Source organism: Megalobrama amblycephala, linkage group LG10 (genome assembly GCF_018812025.1).
Source record: "Megalobrama amblycephala isolate DHTTF-2021 linkage group LG10, ASM1881202v1, whole genome shotgun sequence".
In the NCBI taxonomy this organism is placed as follows: domain Eukaryota; kingdom Metazoa; phylum Chordata; class Actinopteri; order Cypriniformes; family Xenocyprididae; genus Megalobrama; species Megalobrama amblycephala.
Genome location: NC_063053.1, coordinates 8,287,671 through 8,310,912, shown reverse-complemented (window position 1 = coordinate 8,310,912; position 23,242 = coordinate 8,287,671). Strand labels below are relative to the sequence as shown.

Genomic DNA, 23,242 nt, shown 5'->3' with positions numbered 1-23,242 from the left:
CTAGACTGTGTGAAAATCTGGTGGATAGGGCAAATCTTGCACGCTCACTGGTTTTGAGTAATTTTACCTCCTAGTCCTGCTATGAAAATGCAAGAAAATGCCAATATTTCCACCACCATCTTATAGACGCTTTGATTTTCAAGTCAAGCATGTAAATAACAGCTTTAGGCCTAAAAAAAATGAGGCTTCAAAAAGGGTAAACAAATAAGCCTGAAGAATTAAGACAAAGGTTGAAGTACAATATAGATTTGGTCCATCACTGAAAAAACACATGATATGATAAATCAAACCTTTAGCTATTGTTATGACCTCTAGGGGTCAGCCATAACAGGAAAAGAAGAGTCTCAATACCAGAGAGATAACAAATAATAAGAGTTTTATTTTTTATTTTTCAACAGGGGTTTAACTTCAGGGGCGGACAAGGCCAAAATAACGAACAAAACAAACTTTTGTTAACCTCAGCGGTCACTCTTCCGCTGGAACTCGACTTGCGTACGGCCGTTGCTGGAAGCCAGTTATTATAATTAATAAAGTTTTAAATATGGATATTTTTCTTAAAAAACAACAACATTGCTTTGCTTCAGAAGGCCTTTATTAACCCCCTGGAGTCGTATGGATTACTTTTATGATGGATGGATGCACTTTTTTGGGCTTCAAAATCCCAAGCCCCATTCACTACCATTATAAAGCTTGGAAGAGCAAGGATATTTTTTTTAATATAACTGTGTTCACCTGAAAGAAGATAGTCATATACACCTAGGATGGCTTGAGGGTGAGTAAATCATATATAATATAATACACACACCCAAGAATATTTACAAAAGATATATGTACAAATAAATGCTCAAAATCCAATCCAAACCGCCCACCTGGAAAACAAAAATGCACAAGCATATACACATCCATAGAAACAATTTACACAGAATGGCACAAATGAACAAATAACTCAAGCTCATAACACTATTAACCAGTGAAAACACAAGAACTGAAAGAGATCTCACATCAAATTTCACCATGGCAGCTATTTTGCATATGAACAGCTTCATTTAAGATGCGACTAGCTTAGTGCGATCATTCGCTGTACCCGAGCAAGGCCTTTAGCTTTAGAGCACAGCAAATAATGGCCGACGGCACATAGTATACAGTGCAGTTTTAGCTCACCTTCAAGCCGTAAAGCTGATTTACAGCCACATGTTATTATTTAGCATTATTCATCTTGCTGTCGGTTGCACATTGGAGGTTAATAGAAATGCCAGCATGTTCACTGATTTACTTAGTAAAATTTTCATCCCAAGGTTGGGCCTGAGTGATTGGACACTGACTGAGGAAGGAGGGGGTTCATGCATTATGTAGAGGGGGCTGATGTGACCTTGAGCCATCACGGCCCGGGCTATATATTACAGCTGCGGCCATCTTTCCCAGACCAAAGATCCATCTGACGTATTTAACAGGGTTTTACACAACATTACTGACGCTTTGCATGAGTTGAGCTCCTTTTATTTGGTCATCCATTTCAAGAGTGGTTTAACAACAACGGATGGGAAGCCGTTTACAACAGCCCCGCCGCCATTTGATTCGCCTCAGACAGACAATTAATAATCACAAAGCCACTGATACAGTGAGAAAGTGGAAGCCATAACCATTTATTATGTGTTCACTGGAACAGTAATAGTGTTGATGGACTTCCATGAATTCCAATGTTAATCAGGCATACAGTATATCTGTCATTTAACGCGCAGGAGACAAAATATAGACAAATATGAAATAGCCTGTCATCTGGAAACATGACTGATTGTGATGGCATGATAGATGTATATATCTGAATAGCATTGCCTTTTAGGCGATGTTGGCGCATGTAGTTTTTGCAGTAATTTATGTATTCTGGGAAACATTTGCTTTGACTTCAGAGATCAGGTGAACTAACATTTTCCCACAGTAGAAGGTGGTGCTGGATCAATACGCTGCATGTTAGTAAGGCTTTGGCAACCTTTAACATAAGCCAAATTGATTTATCTAATGCCCTCCATATTTTGAAATTACATTAGCGTGTAATCTTGTCTAGGACCCGACCATGACATTTACAAAACGCACACACACAATCCTAATAGTGTGTTCAGTATTTAATAAAAAAAGAATCAGTATTTTTTTCTACACTTGAAAGTACAGGTCATCCTCTCTTGAGATGTTTAAAGAGAAATAATTACGCTGGAAATGATGGCGATGCTTGCCGATAGAGGAAATGATAAGGGAACACCATTCTCTTTTTAAAGCGCAGGGTCCATTCGAATATAATTGGTAGAGGAATTATTTATGACATTAATTGCCACATTATCGACTGCCTGTCAACTCGCGTGGCAGTTCGTCCATCTTTCTTACCGGCGTTCGCAAGCTCAGCCTAAAGCAGACTGACAAGCTAATTACACCATCTTCCCCTTCCATGACAAATGCTACTCATCTGAAACCGCGCCGGAAATAAAGCTCTTTCTCTCCCCGCCTGCCCTTTTCCCTCTCCCGTCTGCCCGGGCTAATATCTCCTCGTGTCTGTCGTAAAAGATGGAGCCGTGAGCTTTTGGAGAGCGATCTGCTCCCCGTCTCACCTCTCACTCATTCAGTTAGCATACGCTATCAGCGCACAGCTGTCAATCACCGATACTGTGCGCGCTGCACGCATTCTCATTTGCATTCGCCGACGTCAGTCATTCAGAGAGAGTAGCCTAATAACTGATGACTACAGATGATTTCCCGCCGCAGCTTTGACGGGCATCCGTGCTGACTGTTGGATAGTAGTGGTGTGCTGCTCTGATACAGCTCTGGGCTTTTTTTTTTTTATGAAACTTAGGGAACTTCATATACGACACAGATTTTGCATGCTGCCCAGTCTTTGCCTCTTTTCTTGTTACTATTGTGATAGCTGTTAAATGTTATTTCTGAGCCATTCATAGCAGAGAATGGCCGTTTTCAAACCGCTTTCCAGAACACTCCTCCCATCTACCCTTGGTTGACAGATAGTGGTGTCCCATATTATGGCATTGATGAAAACAATGTCATGCTTAACTGGTTTACTGTATTCCTTAAAGGTGCCGTAGAATTAAAAATTGAATTTATCTTGGCATAGTTAAATAACAAGAGTTCAGTACATGGAAATGACATACAGTGAGTCTCAAACACCATTGTTTCCTCCTTCTTATATAAATATCATTTGTTTAAAAGACCTCTGAAGAACAGGCGAATCTCAACATAACACCGACTGTTACGTAACAGTTGGGATCATTAATATGTATGACCCCAATATTTGCATATGCCAGCCCATGTTCAAGGCATTAGACAAGGGCAGCCAGTATTAACGTCTGGATCAGATGAATCATCAGACTAGGTAAGCAAGCAAGAACAACAGCGAAAAATGGCAGATGGAGCAATAATAACTGACATGATCCATGATAACATGATATTTTTAGTGATATTTGTAAATTGTCTTTCTAAATGTTTTGTTAGGATGTTGCTAATGTACTGTTAAATGTGGTTAAAATTACTATCGTTTCTTACTGTATTCACGGAGACGAGAGCCGTCGCTATTTTCATTTTTTAAACACTTGCAGTCTGTATAATGCATAAACACAACTTCATTCTTTATAAATCTCTCCAACAGTGTGTAATGTTAGCTTTAGCCACGGAGCATAGCCTCAAACTCGTTCAGAATCAAATGTAAACATCCAAATAAAAACTATACTTGCGCGATTAGACATGCTGCATGACGAACACTTTGTAAAGATCCATTTTGAGAGTTATATTAGCTGTGTGAACTTTGTTTATGCTGTTTAAGGCAAGTGCGCAAGCACCGTGGGTGGATAGCACGAGAATTTAAATGGGCCGCAGCCTAAATCGGCTCATATTTAATGATGCCCCAAAATAGGCAGTTAAAAAAATGAATTAAAAAAAAATCTATGGGGTATTTTGAGCTGAAACTTCACAGACACATTCAGGGGACACCTTAGACCTATATTACATCTTTTAAAAAGACGTTTTAAAGCAAGACACGGCAAGAATCTAAATTTACTACTATTACATAGTTATTACTTTGTTATTACTGTGTTATTACTATGAATAATAGCAAAAATTTCAATTTACACATTTGGAAAAACATACAGTTTAAAAAAATTGTAAAGCGTGATCGTTTTGTGAAACTGAGATGATCTTTTCATTCAGTTCATGTTGATGTAGGTCCCACCCTTTCCACTCATTCCTTCAGGCCCGTGTCCCTGCGTTCTCCTACCGAGGAGCGTTTCCTGGAGCCCTGCGTGAAGGGAGTCCCAGGTCAGAGCCCACAGGTTGCTCTCGACTTCTCACACCTTAATTAGTCCCCGCCGTGCGCCTCTCCCGAGCGCACGCTATCTCTCTCTCGAACACACGTGTGTGTCAGCATATGTCTTCCCGCTGCACTTCCGCCCGCCTTCTAATGCTGTTTATATTTGCGGAGCTGCTTGAGATGAGGCCCTGACGAGGATGGGAACTGACACTCACCAAACTCGGTATGTCCCCAAGCCAGCTCCAGCGGCTCGGGTGCTGTCAATTCTGGCTACATCAGCGGCAGTGGCTCAATGGCAGCGTCTCTGACACATGTCACAAAGTTTTAAATGTCTGTTCTTTTCATGGGGATGGTTGGGTGAGCCAGCCAGGGAAGAGATGACATTTTATGTGGTGGTGGTGGTGGGGGTGGGGGGGTGTAGACTTGTTGTGGCTCCTTCTTGCTGCCTCCACCAGCTGTCAGTGCCACTTTTCTCAAAACATATCACAACACCGACAAATAAACCTTGTCATTTAGAAACGCCCGCACTAGTGACCATGCTCTCCAGCAGTACGACAGGAGTGACGCACAAGCATAGTCTCATAGGGCCGAAGACACAAATGTACTGTATACACACACACATTTAGTACAATATTCCCATTGCATTGTGTCCCTCTCAGACACAGAACGCACACACTTGGACCGTCATGTGCATACGGCACAGATGCACACAACCTGTGACCCACAGTCAAACCCACACAGCCGGTGCACACGAAATCATTTCACTGGGCTATCTGTGACCTTTCCCTGTGTGCTTCACATTGCCGAGCGCTGCTCCGGGTACACATGCTTTCTTTCACATCCAAAGCCACGTCTCTCATTTGCTGGGCTAATTTGGATGGCATACTTGGGAGGCCGTTTAACACACGGCAATTAAGCAAGATGGTGCCAGGCAAAATTATGCCATTAATAATGAATGTTTACAAAAAAACAAAAAAAAAACAAAGATGAAACAACAACAACAACAATAGTAAGGTTCAGTCATTTAGTAATAAAAAAATAATATAAAAGTATATAATATTATAAAATATAATAATTAAAAGAACACTAGATTGTTTTTTTTCCAGACAATTTTATTTATTGCTCAAGACAGAGGATAGCACAGGAATCTTTAATCATGAAGGTAATCAAAAAGTAGTTTCATTATCAATTATACTATATTACATACAATATTTCCAGTACACACATAATAGACTATATATGAAGACTTCAGATGCAAAAGCCTCTAAGTGCCGTCTGAAATTTTCTTCTAAAATAAGCATTTTCATCAAGCTCGTATGTTTATGTTCAGTTATTTCACTTTAATGTCAATGAAGAGGACCTGTTAATTGCCATTAAAGTGGAATTACTGAACCTAAACATACAAGCTTGATAAAAATGCTTATTTTAGAAGAAAATTTCAGATGGCACTTAGAGGCTTTTGCATCTTAAGTTTTCATATGTAGTTGACAAATAACATGTTTTAAATTGAATTAATTTAAATAGAAGCTTATTTGCAGTGCACTTAAATAGTCTGTACTTCAAAAGTACAAATAGTCTGTTAAATCAATATGAAGTCATAAAAACAATCTTTATAATCATTTTTTTCCATTATTAAAATATCACCATAGTTTTAGATGGAGAATAGCATTTCATAATAAAGAGAAATCTAAAGAGGATCCATACAACAATCAAACTAATCTCAAATCTCACATCATTTTAAGTCACGTCTTTAAAACAGGTTACAGGTAATCTTTTACATTTCCGCTGTATACACATGGTTAAAACAAACTTGTTATTTTGTTTGCAGAGGATCTTTGGCTAGTCTTACTGTATACAAACTTCAGTGTAAGAACTGAGCTTTAAATGTGGAATGAAATATTTTAAAAAGAAAGAAAAAAAGTGTGACACAAGAAGCAGCAAAATAAATTGGACGAACATAAAACATTCATCATCCTCACTGCACCTAATGGAGTTGATGCTTCAAATATTTGCCCAACTTTTTGCCCACTGTTAGTAAACTCTGTTGCCAAACACAGCAAAGGCCATTATGGATTTTTTTTAATTGATTTAAAAAAAAAAACATACAAAGAAAAAGAAATCATTAAAATAACGTGAGTAGGTCCAAAAATCGCAAGAGGAAACAATCAAAAAAGACTGGAGAAAGTTGTTGCCTCCCCCCTCACACATACATACATCCACCTCCTCCATTTTCACTGCCAGAGCTGCTGTCTTTCTTTGCTCTCTCCCTCCAGAGAAAGAATGAAATAAAGCAAAGCTCATTACCTCTTTCTTTCACAGCTCCTCCAGGCTCCGGCACTGCAACAACTGCCCCCGCAACACACAAACTTCACACACGACATGCACATGCACCTCACAAACACGCAAACATACACATGCCAGAGTCAAGAGCCTGTGAGGGCCTCGAAGCTGCTCATGCTGAAAACATTCAATAAAGCTTTGGATCATTAATACAGAACGTAGATTTAAAAAACAGCTAATAATTTTAAAATACACTTTCTCTGTATATTATTTAAAACAAACAAACAAACAAACAAAACATGTTATTAATCCCTCGTGCCAATGGTGAACGTGCCTTTTATTTTTAAAGCTTAAAAAAAGGCTAATAAATTTAAACAAACAAAATGAAATGTGCTTATCTTTAAATTTATTAGCCATTTTGACTTTTTTTTTAATTTTTGTACTTATGTAGGGGAACAAAAGCCTCCAGTGACTCAAACTGACATTACGCCTACAGTAACATACGGAAAATGACATGGTTACAAAGCCATGTAATAAGCTTTACTTTTAATGACAGATAAAGTGTAAAACTTCAACGAAAGCGACTGATGTTTCTCTTTAACTTTAGCTTTGACTTTGAGAGGAGCTCATCCTGGGCTTCCGTGTGGGCAGCCTGAAGCCTCAGGTGGGACCTTTGACCTGGGGAGAGCAGCAGTTGGACCAGGCAATCCATCATGGAGCCGCGGCTGTCAGGACGAGCACTCAGCCGCGTGTGTGTCTGTCACCGCGGCATAGCGGGGCTGCTTAAAGGCAATCATGTCAATCTGGATGGCACTGCTCAGACGGAGCGAGAGCGATGGGAGGTGGCAGGGAAGGCACACTCAGCAGACGGCACTAGAGGGCTGTGTTTGGCTGCTTAAAATGCGTGTGGCAACATGTATATTTATAATAATATGCGCAGGATATCTTTGTAAAGCCTCTTCGCGTGTCTATCCACTGACCCGTCTGTCAGTCAAAGCTGGTCATTGCGGATGAATCGATTGCCCTCTGAGTGCTTGCCGTAGTAGACATAACGGCACTTGGTGAAAACCCCTGAAAGTGAGAGAGAAGAGCATGTCAAAATGACATTTAACCACACGTCAATGTCAAAACGACTCTATGTGAATTCTGCAGTGTCTATGAGATGCTGTCCTCGTGTCCTGTTTGGGCTCTGAGAGATTTCATTAGCACAAAAATACACAACTATCAGGTTAATATTTAAATACACCTCCTAACTGTATGAGAAAGGAAAAAATCAACTTCATAACATGCTTTTACATAACTCGTCCATGATAAATGATTAAATTACGCTCAAAGTATACTTCCGCTGGCCATGTTGGCCAATCAGAAGGAAAAAAAAAAGTTATTACTGATTCCTGTTCCGATGTCACAAGCCAAAATCTCCGGTTTCACCGTCTACATGACAACACTGTAACCGAAGTTTCTTAAAATCTTCACCCTGACAGTTTCAGTGGCCGGGTTCTGCGTTTGCATGTGAACGAAAGGCCAAACCGCATTTTGAAAATACCTGTGTTCGTGTGGACAGGGCCTTAGAGTGTGTAAAGAGCGATACAAAACAGTAAAAAGAAAACAAACCAGCATATCCCTCTCCCTCGTTTTTATTTTGGTTATTGTTCTAATCTTTGCATGCAATGGCGGATACGCTACTTCTTATTCTATCTTTCTGAGTGCTGCCCTCTGATGTCTGGTAGAGTACAAAAAGCAGTTTTACTGCACGTGTCGAGTATACTTTGAAAGCCATGCGGCCACATATGTGCACGAGACGGAGTGGAACACGAAAAATGAAGTATACCCGGCAAGGTTATAATCGTTAACGAAAACGAACGAAAAAACGAAAACTAGGTGGGAAAAAACATTGTCGTTAACTGAAATAAAATAAAAACGAGGCATTACAAAAAAACGATAACTAACTAAAACTGCAATGTGTGTTTGGCAAAACTAACTAAAATAAAATAAAATTATAGATTAAATGTCCTTAGTTTTCGTCTTTATCAATGTCTTTCATAGAGCAAATAACGTTCAGCTGCATTTCCTTTCCCTGCGTCTCTCACATACACGCGCGCGCGCGCGCGCACACACACAGCCCCTCCCGTCAGTGCACGCCGCGTCTCCATGAGAACGAGTGTTCGACTTTGAAAGCAAGTTCGCTAAAGGTTGGTATCTCGTGAACACCTTTACACAAACACACATTAAAAAGTGGTATAAAAATATTTTTAATTCTGAATATAACTTTGTCAGCGTGTTAATGTCGACGCGAGAAGCGATTGCTACTATAGCAAGTTAACTAGTCGCAAGTTTGAGGTAAAATGCACTTGGGTTGTCGATGTCAAAACACTATATAAGCTGTGATTCAAATATTAAATAATGTAATTTGTTTACTCTTACACTGAATGTTTGCTGCTTCAATCCAAATGTGTTTGCATAGTTCACCCAAAATGAAAATTACTGTGAGAAAAAAAATCAAGTTTACAGAGTTTTAGCGTCACTGAAGGTAAACCTGCGTTGCTCATGGTGGTTAACGTTACCTCTCTTAACGTGCTCTTGCTGAATGGCAAGGATTGCACTATGGACTATTGTACCTTTTGTATGTTTTCATTTTTTTTAACTGTATTTTATTTTTTATAACGAAGCTGCGATGTCACATTTCCGCTGCTTTGTTGTGTGTGCGTGAGGCGCGGGCGCGATCAAACAAGCTGTCTTTGCAGGGGACTTGCCTCATCGTCATGGCAACGGTTCGTAGTCAGGTCAGATTAGGTCAGAGTTGGTTGCCGTTTGTTGGATGCTCAGACTACCAAACTAACGCCGATTAAACATGTTCAGTCTGGTGAAAACCGACTCAGACCAAGGCCGGGTATCAGGGTTATCACACCGATCCAACAAACTCCAACAGACGAGTTTGTTGGCGTTTGTCGGTGCGGTGTGAATTGGCCTTTACACTGAATGTTTGCTGCTTCAATCCAGACGAGTAGGCTTTTGTAAATTTAGTAACTGTTATAGGGTGTGAAAATTGTACAGCTGTGGTATTTGTATAGGGTGTGAATTCTGTATAGAAGATGTGTAGATTTTTGGTAGATTTTTTGGCAATTTTCTGAAGGTGTCACACACACACTAAAAAAATTGAAAAGCTGTATTTAAAGGGTTTTTTTTTTTTTTTTTTTTTCGTTATTTGTCATGTTCTTTTCTCAGATTGAGCTCCCTGACAATCTGACAGAAATGTCTTGTTGTGGCTTAAAAATGGGTTGAATACATGCGGTTCATGTATGTCTTCTTTAGTCTGTTGGCTCTTTAGGTTTTTTACTGGCACGCGTCACTTACACATTTTGCACTAACTGCGGAGTGTTGAGACTGTTTACATATTTGTGCCCATATGTAAATTTTATGTACTGGTTTTATTTTTGAATGAATATTTTCTAAAATTGTATGATGTTTTTGTTGAGTTATTATTACACAATACTTTTTCTGACCTTTTTGAATCTTGCCCCTGACAAATAACCCAAATTACAAAAAAAGACTAAAACTAACACTAAAACTAATAAAAACTAAACTAAAACTAAGCATTTTCAAAAAATAAAAACTAAACTAAACTAGCAAACCCACTTTAAAAACTAATTAAAACTAAACTGAATTTGAAAACAAAAAGTCAAAACGAAATAAAAATAAAAACTAATGAAAAATGCAAAACTATAATAACCTTGATACCCGGGCCTTTGTGCACGTCAGGAATAACACGAAAAAATGGCGTGAATTTCACATGCTATGATTGACATTCTTGGTCATCAGTACACTTCTGCTAGTTGTTTATTTTATTGCAATATTTTTATTAGTCTTTTTTTCCCCATCCGTTTGCTTTCTTAGGTCAAACTGACAAACATCTGTCCATTGATAGACAGACAGATAGATTTCAAGTCATAATGCCAGCAGATCAGCAATAAAGTGATTTTTATGATTTAGACACAAATCAATACTTGTGAAAAGCATGTGTATTATGATTATGAATCTATGAACCAAAAAATATGTTACAGTTCTCCGTTATCGTTTATCCATCAGAAAGCAGTTTGTCAGTAAAGTACACACACTACTGCAAATATATAACCCAGAATCTGTCTCCAGAATCTGTCATTTCTCACTCAAATTTCTGGCATGAAAGGTGTGTCGAGGGAGACAGTGCATCCGTCTAAAGTCTGAGAACACTAGAGAGACAACATTTAGCCTGAGGGCATTGTCTAGACAATAACAAGCCAAGAGATTGCTTTCTTCAGAGAGAGAGAGAGATGAAATTGTAAGGGTGAAGATCGACAGTGATCCCACTGTACTGATCCAATGTTTGATAACATGACCATTTGCTTAATTCATTGCATCATTCATTGTCCAGACACTCTGAAGGTGTGTGAGAGAGACACTGTGACAGGCCCTTGAAGGAGCATTAACACTCCTATAAGGCAAGAACGCAGATGCTTAACACAAATGACTATTTTTAATATGATACACTGTGTGAACCTGCCACTCACTCCTGTAGATCCTTTAGAAGTCCATTCATTCATTAAAACAAATGTGCACAATGGTGTGTGTGTGTGTTATAAATCATCTTGTTATGGATATTAATACATTCATGTTACACGACAGCATAGTAATATCTATGACAAGATATTACTACGGTACCTTTACCAAAAGTACTTTTTTGTTAAACATTAAAAATAATGACAGATAACCAAATTGGCATAACTGAGTGATGCATGATTGTGCCAAACTTGTCGCTACAGTGTCTGAGTAGTCGCTAGGTCGTTGCTAAAGATTTATGGTTGATTGCTAGCGATGTCTGGATGGTGCCTAAGATGTTGCTAAGACATTGACAGACAGTTGCTAGAGATGTCTGAGTGGATGTTGTTTGATGATTTCTACTAACTTGCTATAGGCAGTTTCTAGGGTGTTCTTTGTGGTTGCTAGTGTGTTGCTAGGACGTTGCTAAGGGTGTTTGGGTGGTCCCTAAGATGTTGTTACAGTAGAATGTTGCTACACAATTGCTATGGTGTTGTATTTATTTATTTGCATGTTGGTAGATACTGTAGTGCTATGGTATTAGTTATGGTATTAGTTGCTAAAACATTTTGGGTGGTTACTAGGGCATTGCTTGTCATTTGATAAGTGATATAGATGGTTGCTAGGGTGTTGCTAAGGATGTCTGGATGTTTTTAGATGATTGCTAGGACCTTGCTTGACAGTTGCTTTGGTGGTTCTGGTGGGGAGGTCTGACAAAGTCCCTTTAAGACAAGTCATTTCACTCGGCGGCCAACTTTGAAACGCCTCTCGGGCATTCAAGTGCAGCTCTTTGAATGGGGAATCATCAAATTCTCCAAAGCTTGGTTTGCCAAGCTTTCGATTATATTTCATATTTGAAATCATCAATGAAATCTGACAACAACTGTCTCATAAATCTTGTTTCTAAACGCTCAAATCATGACAAAAAAACTGTATTTTTCAGGCTGGATCAATCTAATGCGCATGCGCAGTCCTAAAGTGCGCGTCTCTTGTGTCTCATTTCAGAGGCGCACGTCTGACTGTTTCTACAGGAACCGGAGCTTCTAATGGCTGCTGCAGTGACGCAATGACTTTACCAATCGGCGTTTGGCTCTTATTTAGAAGGCGGGACCTATTCCGGCATATTGCGTGTTGCACTTTCTCCGATTCAAAACAATACGAGTGACGCGTCTTGCGTTATTCTATAGTCTTTGGGTCTGAGCGGCCCATAAGATGTTGCTAGACAGGGTGTTAGAGGTGTTGCTATGGTGCTTAATCAAAATAAAACACATCATCAAGCAGTGATTAATGGAACATAAGCAAAGATTAATTTAGCTTCTCCTTCTAAACATTGAGCCTGTTCATAACTCATGGAGCGTGCGATTGTCCGTTCACTTGTCTCATACATCAACGATACATGTCCTGGCAAAACATATGCCAGTGTTAGGAACAGTGTTATTTACATCTTCTTTTTGCTTTGCTGAAAATGCTAGTCGACTGTGAGGCCTATAGGTGATGTGACGAGACAGCCCATTCTGAGCGTGTTAAAGACAGGATCGTTCTGACATGCCAACAAGAGAAAGAGAGAGAGAAATAGAGCAGCTTGATGGATGTGGCAGACTGCAGCTAGGTGTCAGCGCTTTAGTAAATGAGGCAAGGACAAGTGGCATTAATGCCGTCAATGATCTCCTGACAGGAAAACAGATACCGCGCTCGCCGCCGTTTTTAAATAGACATCAAGTGCATTAATGACAAAAAAGGGCAGGCTTCAAACAAAGCGCCTGAGTGACGGGTGAGCTGCGGCAGCGCTCCGAGCGGGCCACTAACATAATCCGAAAAGACACTGTCAGAGCCGGAGAGAGACGGGCCCCGGAATCGCACGTACTGACAGTGAACAGAGATGAGGACAGAGATACTGGTGCCATATTAGTGCCAAGCATATTCCAACACCAGTCTGGATGCTAACCAAATCTGACACTTTCCTTCTCCCGTCGCTTCAAAGTAGCCGCTCCTCCCTTCTTCCTCTCTCTCCCCTCCCCTTCCCCCACCACGAGCGATCGGCAACCAGCCTTCTCCGACGTGTCACTCCAGTCCTGTGCTCTCTTTCCGCAACGAGTTAGTGGCGGGCCCGCTCGTGTCAGCCCGCAGGCCCGGAGACAAACTCGAGTCAATCTAAATTTGGACTTTTGTAGCCGAGCGACGCTCATTTTCCCTGCCATCCTCGCGAGTTGAGGTGATCCAAACTGTGAAGTGTGAGGAGATGTCTGTTCGCATCAGATCAGACGTCTACGCCGGTGTCGGCGCCCCCCCCCCCCCTCGCTCTGCGGACGGGTGTGGGGGGGCAGCGGACAGCTCTGCCAGTGCAAGTACTTGTTCTGAGGGGGTGACAGGGTTTTTGCACTCCAGCTGCTGCAGTCGCCCTGGGGATCGAGGTACCGCCGCTGGATCCCTGTATGCTCACTCTGACTATCAGAGCGCTGATTTGAGAGGAGCTTCTCGTACACTTCACCTCACCGGGATACAAGACTAGCACCCAACCGCACTGATATCATCCTAAATGCTGCAGCAGCCCTTCAGTGACAGCAAAAGAGATCACATTAATATCAAAACCTGACAAAAAAAAAAGGAAAAGAACAGCAGCAACAAAAAAACCCTCTATGCACACAACATGCAGGAAGCAAATATGTTGTCATATGACAAGAAAACAAATAAAACAGGAAATGAAAATCACAGAGACGGCGTGCAGACCTACAGGACAATGCTTTTTTTATATATAACTTACATAATAATAATAATACAAATAATGATCATAAGAATAAGATGACATTATTATTATTATTTGACATTTTATTTATATTTAGGGCCCGAGCACTGATGGTGTGAGGACCCTATCGTAATTGCTCGGTCAATTCTTCTTCTTCTCCGAATCGCATTTTTGAGGGCTTAAACATGCTCGAAAACTCATGAAACTTTGCACACGCATCAGTGGTGAAAATTTACGTCTGATATCAGTTTCAGAATTAGGAGTGGCAAAATGGCTCGATAGCGCCACCTACAAAATTTCTTTCATGGACAAGTATGAAATTCAGTAGACACGTGTAACAGCCCAATACCTACAAAAAAGCCCAGGGTGCAAAATCTGAAAACCCAACAGGAAGTGAGATATTTTGAATTCTCTCAGCAAAATTTGTGCAGTTTTTGCCATTTCCAGATATTGTACTTTAACAATTTCCTCCTAGAGCTTTAATCATATAAACATCATATTGCTTGCAGCATGCTTTGCACTGTAATTCACTCCCAGAAACACATTTGTATACGCTATGAAGTGCCAAACATGCTAGAAACACGTTAAATCATGCAACAGTTGGCTTAGTGCTAATGTATGCGATTAACACCACGAAACAGGAAGTTGTTCGATGTCTGATCTGCTCCAAACTTCACACATTTGATAACAGTTCTGCCATGAAGACATCTAAATGGCAATATTCAGTTATAGTCAAAGCACAACATGCTGGCAGCAGGAAGTTGCGGTGGCCCCGGGTGCGATGGCCCTTTCATCGCTGCTTGCAGCTTTAAATTACATTGTTTTTAACAATAATATGAATAATACAATAATATATAATACAAATTTTTAATGAAAACAGTATTCAATATTTTGATTTATTTTAAAAAACGGTAAAGTTATTTTAGTACCCAGAAAACTGATCCAAAAACTTTTTTGTAGTAATTTTAAATTTCAATAAAGTATATTTAAGGTGGAAGGAAAATATTTTATAAATTTTTATGTTTGCAATACATGATATTTTAATGTTATTACATGAAAATTTTGGTTGAAAAATTTGCTGTATAAACTAATAAATATACATTATAAACATAAATTGAGGGTGAGCCTTACTGGCAAAAGAACCTGCTGCATGACTGGATTTAATAGGGGAAATAGGGAATAATTGGGGAAACTGTGAAAACACGAGTAAAACAAATGATTATCAGTTTAAACTAAAGGTTGGACTCGGAATAGTGTTCCTTACAACTTACTAAAGATCCAGTGATCCATGGATATTGACATATTGATATTGAATCGTGTTTCCTGACATTTATACGTGCCTGATTTTGACGCCGTGGGAAATACATAAAGCAAATTTGCCTGTGAACACTTTATATAAATATAGGTAGTTCTAAATCCGGGTGAATCACTTATATCAACGTTATATATATATCGTCCTATCATCCAGTTCTAAAACTTGTATAGTTTTAACTCATACAGTGTTTATTATTTTGCAGAAATTATGCAGTATATAAGATGGTAAATATTAATTAATGAGTTGTCAATACAATATATAACAAATTCAACATACTGACACAAAATGATAACTGCAAATCCACGTTTCGCTGCCTGGAGTCCAGTTGTTTCTGTGAATTGCAGCAATCCATTTGCTTTTCTTTTCTGTAGCTTTCAGCAGTCTGTGAAAATACACCTCAGATTTCTCGTCAAATCTATTTCTACAGTCAATCAGAAAGCTCTTTCCCATTTTAGATGTGTTTTGTGCGTTTTTTGCGGCATTCACACTGAAAACCAATGCTGCCACTCAGTCCTTTTGCCACTCAATGGGCGTAATCGCAGTCACTCCGGCCGACTGTGACGTCACATGCATACCCTCTATTCTAAAGATTAAAAAAAAAAGGATTTCTCATGATCTCAGGCATTATTTTGTCATTGACCCTGTAATGAATGCCTGGAGCAGCGTCTGATGTGTTAAATCTAGAAGTAGAAAACAACACATGATTAATAATTTGTGGCTCAGTTCAATGTCAGGTGACAACTGAGGCTGTAATATTGCAGCCTGACTGCTTCCTCACATGTTCAAGAGCTTAAAGCAGCGGTCAGCAAATGGAGCAGGTCTGGGAGATGTCCATCCTGTCCCCCCTGCAGACTGACTTCTTTGAACAACCCCTTTGGGGAGCAGAGAGAAACAGAGAAAGAAAAACACACATAGGCCTGCCAGGGCCAGGGAAGCATATTTAGCGTAAACTGGCAGCTATGGTGATGCGTGATATAGTGCAGCCCACTGCAAATTTTGCACACGGCAGCCAGCTTCCACAGCTGGACGCTACGCTTATTACATGAGAAAAAAAAAGAGGAGCGAAAGATAAAGGCAGGAGAAAAGGTAAAATGCAGAAGCAGCTATTTCTTACATAACCTGTTAGTGGAAAGCAGAGTCTGGCTTGAACCCGTGGGGACGGCTGATGAGCTGATAGCTAATATAAAAAAACACCGTGTCAGGGCCTGGCCTCGTCTTTATTCCAGACACTCACATACAGCCATTACAGTGACAGATTAAAAGTTTTTGGGAAGCTAATGTTTCCATGCTGCATACTCTGGCAGGGGAAAGGTTGAAAGCATTGTTCCCATCCTGTCATACCTAGATGTTTCGTGAGGAGAGGAGGTTGGAGATGGAGGTGGAGACAGGACCGGCACACTCACAGCTTATTACAAACAACACGAGCCCTCCGCAGCCTCTCCATGACCTGCTATCACAGGCGGTGAGGAGAACGCCTGACGTCCTGGAAATCTGCTGTCTTTGCTTTTCTTCCTCTGGCAAAACTCCGGTGAAATCATAATAGCCAACATTTATCACACCGCCATTTAAAAACTGTCAGGATGAGCAATGTGAAAAATGCATAAAACTCACACACTGTACACGCTTGTTTTACTACCAGCTCTACAACTAGTTCTAGAGTGTTTCCTGCACCTTTGCAGTGACACCGCTGAATTGACAGTGCCAGGAAAAAATACATGATATTCTAGTTGTGAACAATACAAAGATAATAAACAGAAAACATGTCTGTCTTTTGCCTTATATTTGTTGAAATATATGTAATGAAATTGGCTTCTGTACTAATATATCAATGCATACAAATTAGACTTTGATCAATTTTGCTGGAATTTGCTGATGCTATAATGAAGTGTTAAAACGGGAAAAACACATTTTGTTGATACTAGTAGAATCTATATATTGTGTCACTAAGATACAGATAATAATCAGGAAAAAAAGATTTTACGATTTTAAAGATTTTCACTATAAACAAGACTGAAATACACTGGGACTCTTATTTTGAAATGTATATGCTTTACTACTTCCAGTTGCTCACTAATATGCATCCTAACATTCATCTACAACATACTACAACATTGTCATAATTCATCAAAAGTAGATCATAAGCATTCACTTAAATAAGGCATAAATATGCAATATTCATTGATTGCAAACTGCTGTGAAACCGTGAGCCTGTTCTTACTTTGAATGTGCAGCGCTTACTTTATTTTAATTAAATCGCCTTTTGAAGTTTAAAAATCACATTATGGCATATCGTAATGTTTTTTTGTGCCCAAATTTAAGCTCTTAAAACAATTTTTAAGACATTTGAATCTTAAATACCATTTGAGACATTTTACGACTTTTTAAAAGGACCTTGTTAAGGCAGACACACACCAAAACCAGTAGTTCAGTGCACACATCTCAAAAAGACATGAATGGTCAATTCTTATGAGTTTATTTTTTTAATGAATTTGAATCTATCAATCAAAAGACTCACAAACTCACTTTAATGAATGAATCAAAAGATTCATTAAGGTCTTAAATGGAGGCACCCATAAGACAACCAACTTCATGAAGGATAAATCAGCCTTTATTAGGTTACTGATATGACTGGAGACTTCCAAAAATATAATTCTTTTTTTTAATCTGTAAAACTTTTTTAGTGAGGAAAAATTACACTTAAAGGGGGGGTATAATGCTATTTCATGTATTCTGACTTATTTACACTGTTAAAGAATTGGATTCTCATGCTAAACATGGCCAAAGTTTCAAAACACTAGTTCAACGTATGATGGAGATTTTCTGTGCCAAAAATAGTCTTCCAAATCCCAATAAACATCGGACTCTTTTTTTCCGAGGATGTGCCTGTGTGACGTCACTATGGTCGGAACTCCTTGTAAAAGCATTTCTCCTGGAAGGCTCAGAGCGAGAGAGCAAGAGCACGCCCATCAACGCGTGTCCGGCTTTACTGAAGACATAGGCAGCGCTGCACAGGCCACAGGACTTCACGAAATCACCAAAGAATTGTGTTTTTGGTTGTCAGGGCAAGACAACCCTGTTCAGCTTCCTAAAGAACCCAGCGTTAAGGGAACAGTGGATGGAGTTTGTTTTTCCAAGGGAGCAACGGAGTTGCGCAAGTGTCTTAGTTTGTTCCCTGCATTTCGGCGATGATTGTTTTATAAACAAGGCCCAGTTTTGCTGATCGTCTAAAGCTGAAAGATGGAGCGGTCCCAGCGATAAAGGTTCGCGGTCATGATTTGGAACCGCAGACGGTGAGTAAAACTGCTTCAAACAAAGTCCGCGTGTTGTTGGCTATCGGCGCGTAAGTGCATAAAGTAAACAACATTAACGTATAGTTAATTTATCAAGGGATCATGCGACGTATGGTGTGTTTAAATACATGTTTAGCTGACCACTATAGGTGTCTGTTTGTTTATTGTAAACCACTCAAAACTAGTCTGGGTAAACCCAGCCTGATCTGCCGGCGATTTGATTTCGCTCGGCAACTCAGTCTGGAAACCCGTGCGTTCATTTCTGCTGCGCTGTTACACTTTTGCGGGAACCAATCACAGACTGGCTTATCCACCTTGCTCGCTATTGGCGGGTATAACACGATGACGATAGAGAAGCGACGGCAAGCAGCTTTCAAACTCTATCTGATCTACCCGTCTCTCGCACGACAGTCACTCCAAAATAACAATGCACAAACACAGTGACGCCGGTTGTGTTAAGCATTTACCTTATCTGAGAGAAATGTAGCAGAGCGTTGATCCGACAGTCTCTTCATAGGAAGATTACAAACAGCGATTGATGACACACAATGATTCTCTGCTGTTATTTTGGTGGTTTGCTTCACAATGTAGGACTCTTTTACTTCAATGCCCCTTGATGGTAGACAATATTTTTATTATTTGCTCTATATGTTTCGTCTCCCTGCTTCTTGAATCTCGCGCCGCCTGAGCTGACTGGAATTCTTTTTGGTTGTCATGACAATGACGTAGTTTAGGGCGGCTATATTCCGCGTTCATTTACACTGAACCAGAACAGTATCAGAGTCGCCTTTTAAACTCTCGATGATGCTGAATGACTTCTTTAGTTAGCAAACAAATTGCTCGAGTGGGTGTAAATACCGATCACTTTCATGTTTTTTTGCACAACCTGCAAAAATCGCTCGATGCCATTGTTGCTTCTGCAAACCGCGGATCAATGCTACAAACAATACAAACTAAACCTGCGTCTCAATCAGCTCCCTAGTTCCCTAGGTCGTGAATCAGTATATCATGAAAGTGAATGTGGCCGATTCCCTGATCAGTGCCCTGACTACTTAACTAGGGAGCTGATTGAGACACACGGTAAACCTGTCTGGAGTTTTCGCATCGCTCTGGAAAGTACGTCACCTGGATCGTTGATCTGATTGGTTGAAGGACTATCCAATTGCGTGACTAATGCTCGTTGATCATGCCTCTTGTGCAGTAGGAAATACATAGCAAACTCCCCAGACCAATGTTCAATTTTAAATTGAGCTTGGTCTGGTGATAGTCAGACTAACTCAAAACAACAATACACAAAGAGTGGGAAAATATGCTGAAATAAATGAATTATTTCATAGTAAACCTAAGGGCTGTTCACACAGAACGCGCTTCTCCATTCCAATGCACTACTTTTCCATTGTTTTTCTATGTAAACACGCACTAGTCTGACATGCAAAACCGTCCCGCTTGCATCCTTTGCAGTGTGTCGTGCATGATATGGCTTCCTAAAAACGTTTCGCCCACACAACATGCCTTCTGGCGCTCGGCTGTTTTCGGAAAGACTCGGTACAGCGTATGTATATTTTATAAATATGATAAAACTAAAGACTTTTTGGAGATATGAAGGATGCAATACTACTCTATAGGTACTCAAGATAAACATGAGATTGGCAGAAACTGTGTGTGATACTGTGTGTGATACATCCACCAAGATTACTTGGAGAACTGGGAAAAAAATCTGTTGAGCTCCTCTAAACAAGGAAAAACAAATTCATCAACTGGCCACAGAAGTGATATGCATACAATCAGCTTCTCTCTTTTCAAGGGCCATCAATATGTCAAGGAAAGACATATCCGAAGGATGTAGCTCTTAACATCAAGGTTATCTATTCTCTGCTCCCTCTTTCTCAGAGCATTTCCCTGTGCTCTCCCTGTATCCCATGCTCTCATCAGCCCTGCAATCAATCAGGGTAATAATGTTGTGGGGAAAAAATCAATTAACAATGCAATTAAACTTTCCTTATTATCTTACAAGCTTGAAATAATACCTGAAGGAAAGCTGGACGGACATCCGTGAGGGTGCGAGAGGGTGAGTTATGGCTGTGAGCAGCTGCAGCCATGAGCTTGTGCTATTATACGAGCCTCAATATATCTGCCTGAGTCCCTTTATCAGTCTGCAGCAACATCCTGTGATGGAGTCCTCATTATCTGGCCTTACAACAACCGTCTCTGACCTACAGCTGTTGGGGCTAACGCGTAATCAGGTTATGTTTTTTCAGGTAATGCATTACTTGTCAAATTTACACTATAATGCATCCAAGTGCTCCAGTGGAATTCAGCTGTGCTCGCTATTTGTAGCTGATAAAATAACAGGATATGTGCCCCAGCGGTAGATTTGTTCTGTCCTGGAAATCACTGGTGCAGCCACCAGAAACTTCACTGAGTGTCTTGTTTTTTCTTTGTTGGACATGAGGACAGAAAAAAAAAAAAAAAAAATAAAGAAAACTATTCAGACAATCTTTGGTCAAAACATTCAGGGCAACTGACCCTTTGCTGGGAGTTTGATTGACAGGTGATCTAACCAATCATAATCCACTGTTTTGTCCAACAAAGCAGGGGAGTTAGTAGATTAATGTTGGTGAACTTTAAAATGGTGAGTACTGACGTCTTTGCATTCCTTCTGATGTTCATTCATGTTTATTTATGCTATAAATGAACTAGTAGGAAGAGATGATCGGTTCACAACCCGCTTGAACTGAGGCGCTACAGCGATCTGAAAGAGCCACAAAACGGTATTTGTTTAAATTTCTTTAAAAATTACAAAATTTCAGACTTTGTTTCATATCAAAAATAACCTGCTCTGTCTTGTCGTCGACGCATTGTCAGTGTCGTGAGAACATGATGTGTGGCGTGAGAGCGGCATGGCTCGTCAGACGTAGCAGCAGTAACTAAAGGGGGCAGGTCTTTACGAACGGTCAACTGCAATTGTTGTGCAAATACACTTATGCTGCATTAAAAAGTCAAGAAACATCATTGCATTGCATGCAAACTGTCTGGAATAAACTATTCCATAGCAAAAAATAGTACTTCCAATGTAAAAATGCCCGCAAGCCAAGCATAGCACTGAATGAGAGAGATTATTATATTGCTACTTTTAAAAGTATCGCTTCCCACAACTGCAAGATGTCTCAAGAGTCTTTCTGACGTGTAAACAGTATCTGACTAATCTTTTAAACATCTTTTACACATCTTTATCTTTTAAACTTGTGTGGGAAATGTGCTTATGCTAATGATAATTCATGACATTAAATGTCACAGTTCACTGATTTTGTCCACAGATCTTTAGAGTTGTTATTGGAGACAACTGCTATAAAGTCGAAGCTGTATTTTATGTGATTTTTACAGCCACGTCTGTTAAACAAAATAAGAAACTACTGCTGGCCTGCCAGAAGACAGTTTTAATGACATCCTGAAGGCAACGCTCTGCATGTTACTGCATTCACTTAGAGGTCAAAGACACAGATAATAAATATGAGCAACCAGCAGAGATGAATATCCACATGCACTGTCAAAGAGCAGCTGCGTTCCCCTGCCTCCGCTCGGAGCGAGAGACGCTCAACGTCCAGAGAAAAGAAAGAAAGAAAGAAAGAAGGGAATGTTGGAGGATATTAAATTAGTAGCCTGGATAATGTCACTTATTCAATCAAAAGGGAGACTGAAGTTGCGATGGTGTACTGGGCCGCAGTTCAAATGGAGCCATATGCAGCTAAAGTGGACTGGCTTTAAGCCCAAAGCCTGCGATGAACCACAAACTACTGACCACTCCTGACACACACACACACACACACACACAGATGTGTGGCACTGAAAAGACGGGCTGGTTTTCATCAGCGCAGACATGAGAAAAACTCGAGACACAGAGACGTCTCACTGAAGAATGGGTCAAGAATCAGAGGCATCAAAAGTTAAGAAAGAGGCTTGTTGTCTTCGGGGGAAAATGCGACCGAGCTTTGAAATAAACAGTTTAGCATCTGTACTTTACTCTGGAAAAAACCTCAAGCAACCTCGCTCTGCATCTGCTAAAATGTGGGAGTTTCTACTCAAAGCAACAGAGAAAAAGAAGTCTTGAGTGTGTCTTTGAGAATGTCAATCATCTGTTGGGAGCAACCGAGGGAAGCTAAATTCATAACTTACCGAGTTAAACTGACATTTGTTCTCATGCAATAAAAAATATTTAGTCCATTAAACATAAATACCTGTCATTATGATGCATGCACTGGATACAAGCCTCCCCATTCCCCACTGATGTTTATTACAGCCAAACAACTGCAGCGCCTGCATGTTTTCAACTTTAGCGTATTGATTAAACTTTTAAATGGTTGCCATATAACCCAGGGACATCAGGAAGATTAATTTGCGTCAATGTTCATCTGTAATTCATTAGCCATTTATACCCCACATCCACATGGGCTATCAAGAAAATGCGGGCCATTTTTCACTCGAGCTCAGGCTTGGGAATGGGAACTGAAAATTGCACCGCATACAAATAAGACCGGTGGCTTAGAGAAAGAGAAAGCAGCTGAAAATGCTACCAAGGCCAAAAACACATAATTGAACCAGTACTCCTAATGAAACTAATGCTTCCTCCATGACAGTGGCTTGTAAAGACACTACTGGTATATTCATTTTTAGAACAGGAATATTGCTGTAAACTTTCATTTCATTTGTTGAGCCATTGGAAACTTTCCTATGCTTTA

General features: G+C 40.0%; 1 protein-coding gene across 3 annotated transcripts in view; it reads right to left on the bottom strand.

Moving 5' to 3' along the window:
- Positions 1 to 6,044: 6,044 nt before the first annotated feature.
- Positions 6,045 to 23,242, bottom strand: part of lrmda (leucine rich melanocyte differentiation associated) — a 329,523-nt gene continuing 312,325 nt past the window's right edge. For all 3 annotated transcript variants that reach the window (XM_048204290.1, XM_048204291.1, XM_048204292.1), the window contains one exon: positions 6,045 to 7,654. In XM_048204290.1, coding sequence (XP_048060247.1) covers positions 7,575 to 7,654 — 80 coding nt within the window. In that variant the 3' untranslated portion in view covers positions 6,045 to 7,574. The remainder of the gene's footprint in view (positions 7,655 to 23,242) is intronic.